This window comes from Esox lucius, chromosome 22 (assembly GCF_011004845.1).
Source record: "Esox lucius isolate fEsoLuc1 chromosome 22, fEsoLuc1.pri, whole genome shotgun sequence".
NCBI lineage: Eukaryota > Metazoa > Chordata > Actinopteri > Esociformes > Esocidae > Esox > Esox lucius.
The window spans coordinates 25,086,599-25,099,453 of record NC_047590.1 but is presented as its reverse complement, the minus strand read 5'-3'; the positions used below and the strand labels follow the sequence as shown (position 1 = coordinate 25,099,453).

General features: G+C 41.1%; 1 protein-coding gene across 6 annotated transcripts in view; it reads left to right on the top strand.

Annotated features, from left to right (window-relative positions):
• The window catches only part of si:dkey-9k7.3 (circularly permutated Ras protein 1), a 110,765-nt gene that overhangs the window by 85,216 nt on the left and 12,694 nt on the right, over positions 1-12,855 (top strand). For 5 of the 6 annotated variants that reach the window (XM_013133062.3, XM_013133064.3, XM_013133061.3 and 2 more), the window contains 6 exons: positions 1,788-1,939; positions 2,027-2,108; positions 2,309-2,436; positions 7,946-8,048; positions 11,183-11,289; positions 11,468-11,580. In XM_013133062.3, the coding sequence (XP_012988516.1) occupies positions 1,788-1,939; positions 2,027-2,108; positions 2,309-2,436; positions 7,946-8,048; positions 11,183-11,289; positions 11,468-11,580 (685 nt within the window). The remainder of the gene's footprint in view (positions 1-1,787; positions 1,940-2,026; positions 2,109-2,308; positions 2,437-7,945; positions 8,049-11,182; positions 11,290-11,467; positions 11,581-12,855) is intronic. The other variant, XM_013133063.3, reaches the window with a different exon arrangement.

Sequence of the window (12,855 nt, the reverse complement as noted above, 5' to 3'; positions counted from 1 at the left end):
TTTGAGACTCATATTTTAATTGGGATATTTAAATATTACTGTTAGCCTATTATTGATTATTGTGACAAAAGTGGGAAAGAATGAAATAAAAATGTTAGTTTTTTTGGTATACCAATAAAATTCAAGGTTTCAAGAGATATTGTTGCAAAGTTAAATTAAATAGCCTATGCTCTGTTTTCACCCACCTCAACTGGGTCTTATTGTGCTTTAGAAATCAACATCATATGTACACAATCTTGAAACCTCTTGGATGTAACTACCCCAGATCTGGGGTACTTAGAACCTTCATATATACTGCAGTAGTTAATCCAAAATATAATTGAATCTCAAACCTGAATGTTTAAGAAAGGAAAAATATTTTTTGATCTTTCTCAGGCGAATATTAGGCCACAATTAGTGTGCAGAATTATTAGGCAACTAAATAAAAATTAAAAAATGATCCAACTCACTTGTTTGTTAAAATTATGTGCAACAAGTGCAACAAATATGAAACACAAAATGAAAATTAAACAACATTTCTGGCCTTTCAAAAATATTCAGTGACCAATATAGCCACCCTTCAATAACTGCCATGAGTCTTCCATCCATGCACTCGGTCAGTTTCTTGATCTGTTCATGATCAACTTTTGCTGAAGCAGCAACCACAGCCTCCGAAATGCGGTTCAAAGAAGTCTTCCCTGAATGCAAATGTCCACAAGTTCTCAATAGGATCAATAAGTCAGGTAAGGAAGGGGGCCAGGTCATTATTTAGGCATCTTTGAGGCTCTTGCTTGCTAGCCAAGCAGTGGAGTACTTAGATGCATGTGATGGAGCATTGTCCTGCATAAAGAACATGACCTTCTTGAATGCTGAGGACTTCTTCCTGTACCTGTAACTTGAAAATGTACAAAGAAATAGTAACACAACCAGAATATTCACTTGCTTAATAATTGTGCACGCACTGTATATGCTCAGTTCGCAAATATTGTGAATGGTTCATTCTGCTGACTAATTTAAATAAAAAACATTTGTTCGATCATAGTTTGTGTTTTATAGTTTTTTTAAATGTAGGCTATTTTATGGCCATTTATAGAAAAGAATCACCCCCCTAAAAAGTTACTTGTAAACCCAACCAGGTGTAGTTAATCACCTTCTCAATAGCACACAACGCCAATTGACTTTCAACTGTGATCAGGTGTGGTAATTTTGATTAGCTCAGCAAGAAACAAGCTTTTCCTTAAGCATTTCAGTCTTTGGTAGAGCAACTGAAGAAAACAATCAACTATGGGTGGCAAGGCATTGTCAAAAGAAAAAAAACTAAATGGCCAAAAGACTAAAGAAGACCTACATGATGACCTTTGCCAAGAGCATAAATAGATAGAACTCAAAATGCAGATGAAGTTTTAGCCATCTGATCGCTATTTTGTAGAATTGCTTTAATGTTTTGAAAAAAGTATCTGAAAGGGATAGTTAAAATAATTCCTTCGTTAATAATGTTACACAGAACTTTATTATATTAAATATGGTTCACACCTTTACAAAATATACACATTTAACACCCTAGAGGCCTACCAAATTCACACCCCATGGAAATTCCTTTAACGTTAATGTTACCTCTTACAAAATCCACACGCCGTACCAAAAATCTAACGTTACACATCTTCTAAACAGAATTCACACTCTATATAAATACCACAGCTGTACAATTTTCACACCCTATACTCCCTATTCTCCCTCCCTTGTTGTATATAATGTGATGAGAGGCCTGTCCATAACTGTCCATCTCTCCCCATCTCTCTCTCTTCTAGGTCGTAGTTTATGGTGATGGCTCAGGTATACCAGTCACTCTGAGTGACTGGGCTCTAGTAGACTATGACTACCTGAGACAACAGGGACAGCAATACAACACACCACACTGCATCGCTGAGAGCTACCAATCCCTCACACAGAGAGTCAAAGAGTGAGTGAGCAAATGAGTGAACAAGTATGTATTGACATTCTCTCTCCTTTGTCTCACTATTTTTCTGTTGCTTCATCCACTTTGCAGGTTGAGGGAGCACGGAGCTACAGCATTGGGTCCTGCAGCCTTGGTGTCCGTAGCCATGGCGTCTCGATACGTGGGATCAAAGGTCAGTTTAACATCTGAATTGTGTTTGTTGCTTCACTTATTTTCCTATCTGACTGCCAATCAAGCACATTGTTGACATTTTGACAGCCTATCAGAAACCTTGTCCCCAGCTGTCCCGAGAACACATCAATAGTATCTAACTTGTGTGCTTTCTGTGATTGGTTGACCTAAATGCTCTGTTTGTCATTGGTCGACCTCTAGGTAATCCTTTGTACAGACGGGCGAGCTAATATCGGATTGGGTGAAATGGAGGAGAGTACCGCCCCTTTGTCCTCTGTCCAGTCTCCATACTTTTATAGACAACTGGCCAATGAGGCGGCTAACAGCGGGTTAGTATGTCCTCAGGGGTTAGAGTATATTCCTCCCCTTTAAAAATGATAAAATAATGATTTACAACTTTGTCACCCATTTACATTTATGGGGGGGTAAATATTGCTTGATCATGCCATACAAAAATGCTCATGTTGATATTTTCCTACGTTTCCCCTTTCTCGTTTGAATTGTATTTAGTGTATCACAATTAAGGGTTGAGGAGATGATGATATCCAAAATGTATCTGTCACGGTTTGGTGAGTGGCGGAAGTAAATGCAGACAGGGTCGTGCATCAAAAGGCAGATTTATTGCAGCAAAAAAACAAGAGAGAACAGCACGCAAACTAAAAGTGCCCTAAGGAAAAAACAACTTAAATCTGGTCCCCAAACAGAAGCAACGCAGGCCAGCTGCCCCTGACATGACACAAAACACAGAGATGCCTAGAGGCATCTATTCCCTGCCAGGTCCTAACTATGGGTCCCCAGAGCAGGCGTCAATGCAGGCGGAGGCTCCGCCCCCAGAACAGGACATGACGCCGGGACAAGAAGAGGCACTGCCTCGGAGCAAGAAGCAGCGCCGGGACAGCATGTACTAGAGACGCCAGGGGAGCCGGAGGACTCCCTAGAAAGCCCCAGAGCCCCCCTGAAAAATAATATGAGATGGGCTCTGGGTGGTGGACGGCTACAGAGCAAAAGCCAGGGGAGGAATAGGGACCGGGTCACCACTTTTCCTTCCTTGGACCGCTTTTGATAGGTACTGACCACTACAGACCGGGAACACCCCACAAGGGTTGTAGTTTTGGAGATACTCTGACACAGTCGTCTAGCCATCACAATTTGGCCCTAGTCAAAGTTGCTCAGATCCTTATGCTTCCCCATTTTTCCTGCTTCTAACAGGAACTTCAACTTTGAGGTCAGAATGTTCACTTGCTGCCTAATATATCTGACCCACTGACAGGTGCCATGATAACCAAATAATCAGTGTTATTCACTTCACAAAGTGAATAACACTGATAATCCGGTCAGTCATTGTTTCATAATGTTATGGCTGATCGGTGTACATTGTTTTTGTTTCACTTGTAAATGTTTTGCACTCTTATTTGTACTTCTGGTTAGATGCTAACTGCACTTCGTTGTGCTGTACTTATACTTGTTCAGTGGCAATAAAGTTGCATTTAATCTAAATGTCAAGGTATTTCCCTGGCCTCCAAATTTCCCGGATGTGCTGGCCAAACAAGTCTGATGCATGGTGACTCCACCTCACAACTTGACCTGAAGGATCTGCTGCTAATGTCTTGGTGCCAGATACTACAGGACACCTTCAGGGGTCTTGTAGAGTCCATGCCTCTGCAGGGGAACTTACATTTCTTCTGAATATCAATTATTCTTGGCATGTAGCCTATTACTGGAAGTCTGAAAAAGACACATTTAAAAGGCCACATTTTACCTCTACATCTCAAAGAAAATCATGAATCAAACATGCAGACAGGCTTGGATGAAGGAGCCATGTGATAAGGAAAACTTACAGGAGTGAGGAACATGCAACAGATTGTTGTTGGAGCGGCAGCTATGGTGTTGGGTGGTATGAAATGTTCTCTAGAGAAGCAGCGGATGAAAAGGGAGCACATGTGCAGCTGGTGGCTGGTTGGCCAGCTGGAGTAGAATGCAGGGCCTATGTGGAAGTAAGAGCCCAGCAAGAGGAGGAAAGAAGAGGAGGGTGAGGGTGAAGTCTGTCTTGGTAGGGGTGTTGTGAGTTCAAAGATTGAGGGAAGAAAATCAGATGGACAGGCATCAGTTGTTGTGGCATTAAGGGTACAAGAATTCTACAACCTATACATCCAGTCTACATCAATTTAGCCTTATATTTTTTAATTAAAGAAACTGCCATAACAAGCATACACATGAATCAGTAATAATAAGGTCTTACATTGTGTACTAGAGACTCCTTGGAGTGGGTCAAACGCACCCCAAAGTGAATTTGTTGAGCAAAGAATGCATGCTTTTAAAGTGCCTGTATGATGTTTGAGCCGGCAGTGTGATGAAGCAAAACTGCTTGGCAAGATGCACACTGGAGGACACAACCAAATAAGTCAATAGAAGTTTTTGTGCAAGCAGAAATAGATACCAGGTTATTAAAATCTTGATTCTTTAACTGTCTGTCCTGTGTCAATTTTTTTTAAAGATGTTTGGAGGTATTTTATATATTTCTATTGACACAACCATAGGAACGAGAGGCAAAGGAGAGAGGGATGAAGGGCAGACATCTGGGCAAGCAGGGGCTCAAAACCCAGGAGAATTTGCAGTCTGGAGTTGGAAGTTCAGACCGCTCCGCATCCTTCAGCCTCCCCAAGGCCTGCTCCGCGTCCTTCAGCCGCCCCAAGCCCTGATCCGTGGCCTTCAGCCACCACAAGCCCTGCTCCATGGCCTTCAGCCTCTCCCAGCCCTGCTCAGCATTCCGGCGCTCTGAGCCCTGCTCCGTAGCCTGCCACCTCTCCCAGCCCTGCTCCGCGGTGTGCTGCCGCCCCAGTCCCTGCTCTGTCGCCGTCTGCCACCCAGAGTCCACCCCAAATCATACCTTGTGGGGGGCTATGGGGCCTTCTATGGGGCCCTCCAAGGGAGCCTGAGCCAGAGGGGGCCCCGAGGGGCCACTGCCGCCACCACAACTGGAGTGGTTGGAGGAGGGGTTCCTGCTACCGCCCCCGGAGATGTGGGGCAGAAAACCAGGTTCTGAGGCGGGGCTGCCATCTCCTCTTCCTGCTACTGTGGCAAGGCTGCCACCTCTTCATCCTGCTCCTCCGGCGGGGCCACCGTCTCTTCCTGCTCCGGAGGAGGGGCCACCACTTCCTCCCGCACCTCTCCTGGAGCCCCTGACTCCTCCAGCTCCACTGACTCCTGCCACACTTCCTGCTTCTGAGCTGGGGTCGTCTCCTCCCCCGCCGGCAGGGCCACCGCCTCCTCCTGATTCCCCTCCACCAGCTCTTTTTTCTTGAATGTAGCCTGTTCTGTTTGCATTTTTTTCTTTTGTTCTTAAACGTAGCCTTTCCTTGTCCTTATCGCTTTCACCAGTGTCTTTCAGTTTTCTTTAATTTGTCTTTAAGTTCCTCCTGACCTTGTGTGTTTGGTCAGTCATTGTTTCATGTTGTGGTTGTCATGTTGCGTCAAGCCTTTTTTGGAAATAAATACCCATTTGTTCCACCACCTCTGCGCCTGTGTCCTGCAACCTCCTCAATTTGTGACACAACTTGGATACGTGATTCCACAACATTCAATTAATGAGAGAAATTTTTTTCAACTGACTGCTACAGCACCACCTTGAGGACTATAGACACCATACATCTAATGGTGGCTATCATGATTGATGGAAAATGCACATATATTGAACTGCAGTAGTTAACTAGTTAGACAGGAGTTTGTCTATTAAGTTTTGACTTAGCTTAACTTGTTCCTCAATTGATATGAAACATAGCTTTACTACACCTTCGGTAGTTGGCCCCCTAATAATGAAACAAAAACAATAGGGTTCTTGGCCCCAAAATGTAAATAATTCTCATACCAGGAGTCAAAACTACTGCATGAGTGAAATCCAGGAATCAAGACTGCTTGACCAGTCTTTGGAAAAATATGACATTATTTTGCTTAATTCGCTGGTCTCCCAAACTCTATGTACCTGCATGTTTTGTTTATAATGTAAGCAAACATTAATTTAAACATGAATTCACTCACCCACTCCTCCATCCTAACCGATCACACAGCCTCTCCTGACCCACCCACACCTGCCCCCTAACCAATCCAACCCACTCCACCACCCTACATCCTACAAAGGTTAGAGCCAGAAAACTTGGTTCAGTTTATAGTAAATTTAGATATGAATAAAGATATTGTTCATATCTATCTTGCATATGAGCAAGGGTACAGGCAGATGAGAAGAGTAGGTCAGTGGAGCACTTAAAACAGTGGAAAGGGTTAACTGGTGACCAAGACACAGTGAAAAACATAGCCATTGTACTCACTAGAAAAGGTTCCCATGGTATGCTCAAACTACAGTTGTGCTAATAAGTTTGCATACTTTGGGAGAAATAGTGACATTTTTTCAGTGATTTTTAAAATATGAAAAATTACAAATTAAGGATAGTGATCATATGAAGCCATTTATTATGACATGGTTGTTTGGCTCCTTTTTAAATCATAATGATAGCAGAAATCGCCCAAATGGCCCTGATCAAAAGTTTGCATACCATTGAATGTTTGGCCTTGTTGCAGACACACAAGGTAACACACAAAGGTGGAAATGGCAATTAAAGGTGAATTTCCCACACCTGTGGCTTTTTAATTTGCAATTAGTGATTGTGTATGTTAAATATCATTTTTGGATAACGCTCTTATCAATACATTACGGTAATAGTGTTGGTTGCTATATTTGAGGTATTACGTTCTCATATACCTAAGTGTATGCAATGTATGCCAGTTGAGTTTCTTTTGGATGCAATGATGAGGACGGATGAACAGAGCCGTGTACATGTATGGAATAAATAAATAACTATATAGAAAAGACGCTTCGCTTATACTTTCACGTCAAGTTAAGCCTGCGCATGTCAGATAACTTAACAGTGTATAATTAGTTAATGAGTTTGTTAGCTCTCACGTGGATGCACTGAGCAGGCTAGATACTGAGCCATGGGAATCAGAAAAGACCTTCATAGCAAGGTCAGGTAGACCAAGAACATTTTCAGCCAAAACTGGCAGAAAAATTACTCGCCTCACACCTTCTGGCAAACTGTAATTTGGAGTGGCGAGACCAAAATAGAGCTTTATGGTCAAAACCATAAGCACTATGTTTGGAGAGGGGTCAACAAGGCCTATAGTGAACAGAATACCATCCCCATTGTGAAGCATGGTGGTGGCTCACTGATGTTCTGGGAGTGTGTGAACTCTAAAGGCACAGGGAATCTTGTAAGAATTGATGGCAAGATGAATGCAGCATGCCACTCTGAATATCATCGAGCCACTCTGGGGAGATCTCATCTTTGCATGACGTGGGGGCATTTTGCCAAGATGAATAGGCAGCTAAACCCCCTACAAGAATTTAGGGCCCCTTAGACAACTATGATGCTAAAGGGGGCAATACACAGTATTAAGAACTAAGGGTATGCAGACTTTAGAATAGGGGTCAGTTGATTTTTTTCTTTGTAGCCATGTTTTTTTTTTATGATTGTGCCATTCTGTTATGACTTACAGTTGAGTGTGAATCCCATAAGAAATAGAAGATGTGTTTTACCTGCTCACTCATGTTTTCTTTACAAATGGTACATATATTAACAATTCTCCAAGGGTGGAAACTTTTGAACACAACTGTATATTAACCTTCCTTAAACGGAAATAGGTTATACTAAAGGTCAAAGGTTTAGGTTGTAAATTATGATCATGAATCAGTTTTTAATGAGGAGGCATATAATCGACACACTCAAAATATTACAAACACCTTTCAGTATTACTGACTAATCTGCAATGTATTCTCTGTTTCTGCAGAGTGATTGTGTCCGTGATGACCTTTGAGGGAACAGAGTGCCGGTTGGCAGAAGTGGGACTATTGGCAGACCAAACCGGTGGAAGGGTGATGCACAAATTCTGTGTAAATTATACTGTTAGAAAAGAACTCCGGAATCATTTTGACTCATTGACTGGTTGACTAGGATATTATGAGTTGAATTGACATTCAAGGAGTGTGAGAATTCTTTGTTTTGTTTTAACTTGGCTGTTGATGTGCATTTTTGTCTGTGTTCAAAGAACATTGCCTTCATAGGTCTGATCATTTTATTGCAGTCTACATACAACCCTGTTCCCAAAAGCCCGGGGATGCTGTGTAAAATGTAAAGAAATACAGAATGCAAATTGGAAAATTATAAAATGCTTAAAAAAAACCTGGTGGAACATCTCACAACTGATTAGATTAATTGGCAACAGGTCAGTAACATGATTGGGAATAAAAAGAACATGCCAGAGAGGATGAGTCTTTCAGAATTAAAGATGGGGAGGGGTTCACCACTCCGTGAAAGACTGAGTAGTCAAATATTGCAACCATTTTAGAATAACTAATCTCAATGTAAAATTGCGTTTCTCAACGTAAAAAGAGTTTAGGGATCTCATCACCTATGGTACAAAATGTAATGAAAAGATTCAGAGAATCTGGAGAAATGTCTGTACGCAAGAGACAAGGCTGGTTGGTTGTGATCTTCAGGCCCTCATGCGACTGCATTAAAAGCAGACAATTCTGTATTGGAAATCATTGCATGGACTCAGAAACACTTCTAAAAAACACTGAGGTGAAGTGGAAAACTGTTCTGATTAATGAACATTATTTTTGGGAATCATAGATGTTAACGAGGAGAGGGACCATCCAGCTTGTTATCAGTGCACAGTTCAAAAGCAATGCATCCATGATGGTATGGGAGTGCATGTTTGCACATGGCATTGGTGATTTGCAGATCTAGGAAGGCACCATTAATGCTGAAGAATATATACAGGTTTTGGAGCAACATATGATGCCATCCTGACAATGTATTTTTCAGGGAAGGCCCTGCTTACTTCAGCAAGAAATTCCCAAACAACATTCTGAACGCATTACAAAAGCATGGGTCCATAGTAAGAGTCCGGGTGCTGAACAGGCCCGCCTGCAGTCCACGCCTGTCTCCCACTGAAAACATTTAGCGCATTATGAAATGAAAAAAACGACCCCAAAGTGTTGAGCAGTTGAAATCCTTTATCAAACAAGAATGGCAAAACATTTCACTTTCAAAACTACAGCAATTGGTTTCCTCAGCACACTTACAGTGGGGAGAACAAGTATTTGATACACTGCCGATTTTGCAGGTTTTCCCATTTACAAAGCATGTAGAAGTCCGTAATTTTTATCATAGGTTCTCTACAAAAAACTCCAGAAAATCACATTGTAAGTAATTAATTTGCATTTTATTTGCAAGACATAAGTATTTGATACATCAGAAAAGCAGAACTTAAAATTTGGTACAGAAACCTTTGTTTGCAATTTCAGAGATCATACGTTTCCTGTAGTTCTTGACCAGGTTTGCACACACTGCAGCATGGATTTTGGCCCACTCCTCCATACAGACCTTCTCCAGATCCTTCATGTTTCAGGGTTGTCGCTGGGCAATACAGACTTTCAGCTCCCTCCAAAGATTTTTTATTGGGTTCAGGTCTGGAGACTGGCTAGGCCACTCCAGGACCTTGAGATGCTTCTTACGGAGCCACTCCTTAGTTGCCCTGGCTGTGTGTTTCGGGTCGTTGTCATGCTGGAAGACCCAGCCACGACCCATGCTCTTCAATGCTTCAATGCTCTTACTGAGGGAAGGAGGTTGTTGGCTAAAATCTTGCGATACATGGCCTCATCCATCCTCCCCTCAATACGGTGCAGTTGTCCTATCCCCTTTGCAGAAAAGCATCCCCAAAGAATTTAGACCAAGTTCTATTTTTGTCTCATCAGACCACATGACCTTCTCCCATTCCTCCTCTGCATCATCCAAATGGTCATTGGCACACTTCAGATGGGCCTGGACATGCGCTGGCTTGAGCAGGGAGACCTTGCGTGCGCTGCAGGATTTTAATCCATGACGGCGTAGTGTGTTACTTATGGTTTTCTTTGAGACTGTGGTCCCAGCTCTCTTCAGGTCATTGACCAGGTCCTGCCGTGTAGTTCTGGGCTGATCCCTCATGATCATTGATGCCCCACGAAGTGAGATCAATGCATGGAGCCCCAGACTGAGGGAGATTGACCATCATCTTGAACTTCTTCGATTTTCTAATAATTGTTGCCTTCTCACCAAGCTGCTTGTCTATTGTCCTGTGCCAATCCCAGCCTTGTGCAGGTCTAACATTTTATCCCGGATGTCCTTACACAGCTCTCTGGTCTTGGCTATTGTGGAGAGGTTGGAGTCTGTTTGATTGAGTGTATGGACAGGTGTCTTTTATACAGGTAACGAGTTCAAACAGGTGTAGTTAATACAGGTAATGAGAGGAATACAGGAGGGCTTCTTAAAGAAAAACTAACAGGTCTGTGAGAGCCGGACTACTTATGCAATAAAATGAAAATTCATTATTTATAAATCATACAAATGTGATTTTCTGGATTTTTGTTTTATATTCCGTCTCTCACAGTTGAAGTGTACCTATGATAAAATTACAGACATGCTTTGTAAGTAGGAAAACCTGCAAAATCGGTAGTCTATCAAATACTTGTTCTCCCCACTATAGGCTATGGTTAAAAGAGGAGGTGATGGTACACAGTGCCCCTATCCCAACTTTTTTGAAACATGTTGCTGGCATCAAATTCAAAATGGCCATGTATTTTTCCAAAAACAATAATATTTCTCAGTTTCAACATTTGGTATTTTGTCATTTGATATTTTCCATTAAATATTGGGATACATTATTTGCAAATCTCTGCATTCTGATTCAATTTGAATTTTACGCAGTAACCCAACTTTTCTGGAAACAGGGTTGTGTTTAGAAGGTTTATTTTCCTAAGGTTTTTTTATTAGATTTTTTTGTACCTGTTTTTTCTGACCACACTTCCTCAATCTTTCCTCTCCTCACAACCTTCTTTTTTCACTGCTCAATTTTTTATCTCCTCCATCACCTTTCTCTCCACCTCAATCTCTTCTTTCTCCTCCATCTCATCTTGCTCCTCCACTGGCTCCCCTCTTATCTTGTCAATCGCCTATTTTTCATCATGTCTGGTCACCTATTCAGGTGAATATAGTGAACATCGGTACCGTAGCAACAGAGATCCAATCAGCTCTTGCCGACAACATCCTAGCAACAGGCGTCAAAGCAATGCTTATAGCAGCTGATGGCATGTGAGTATGACTGCTTTAGAGGCAAATTGTCATGTTCACCTTTCGTGAAGTAGCATTGTTGACCAACTCAAGTCAGGTTCAAAGGCATTTGTCAAACTTGTAAAGAATTTATCCACTTGTTTGTCTTATCACCTTTTTGCTCTCTTACTCCCCCCTCCTCTTTTTCTTCCTTCCTTAGGTATTTTCCTTATGAGGATGAGACTAACCACTGTCTAGTTAGGGAGATAGGGAATGTAACAGAGGCCATACAGATCACCTTTCAGTTTGCCTGCAAACCTGAAAATGTGGAGAGTGAGTTAAACACATACACACATGCTTATATATACCCAAGTCAAAGAGATGTTTGGACACACTCACTCATTCAAGTGAATGGGTAAATGTGTCCAAACTTTTGACTGATACTATTAAAATGTGCACCATCATTCAAAATGATTCTGTCACTTAGAATTCTCCTTGTTTTAAATAGAAAAGCAAATTTTTGTCCATTAAAATAACATAAAATTGATAAGAAATACATTGTTTGTATTGTAAAACGGCTGCAAACAGCTGATTCTTTTATGGAATATCTACATAGGCATACAGAGGCCCATTAGGCCCATTATCATCAATCAGTCTTGTGTTTCGATGTCATGTTGTGTTTGCTAATCCAAATGTATCAAGTTTAATTGATCATCAGAAAAACCTGAAAACTGATTAAAAAAGCTGTAAAATTGGCCTTCTTTAGACTATTTGAGTATCTAGAGCAGTGCCCCCCTGTATAAATATAAAAATATATACAAAAATAAGTCTGATAAATATCAAAAAGAAGTAAAAAAAAGACAAATAGAAACAATTTGTACTATATAAATAAAAAATGTACCCTATTGCTAACAAAAGAAATACACAAAACTAAATTGCACAAAGCCTAGATGGTTCCTTATCCTGGCCAGTGCCAGAGGGTGTTCAAAAAACTTACAGAAGTGCCCCTGAATTCACATTGAAATACAGAATACGAGTCTGACACCATAATAAATAAATTTGTTGCGCAATTAAATATACATGTCATTATGCACAATTTACTTTCAGAAAAGGAACAAAATGAACCATACAACGTCTTTGGCTAATTCTAGGCATAAGACACCCTAAGAGTCAATATATCACAAAAGATACAAAATATCAGAATAGTGCTGATGTCTTCAATGTAAGCCTACAGCATTGGACATTCCCCTTACTGAGCTCAGGACATAGTCAATACAATCACAGAAAAACTTTATGATGTCACCTTAATGAAAGTTAAGGTGACACCAATTCAATAATGTGCTAATTTGGTTGTAATCATTTTGCGGCAGGCTACACAGATTATCATGAAGAAACTGTGTGAAAATATGTACAATATTTTGTAAGATAGTTGGACAGAAAACTGAATATCTGTAATACCGTAGCAAGCAACATATGCTAAAATCATTAGTGTTATACTAGCCGATTTCATAACCGCATTATATAATACTCATAGAGAGATGACATAGCTTTATCTTTGCGTATTCTCCTTTTTTCCTAAACTGGGCACTTGATGGCTTAAACCTTTTC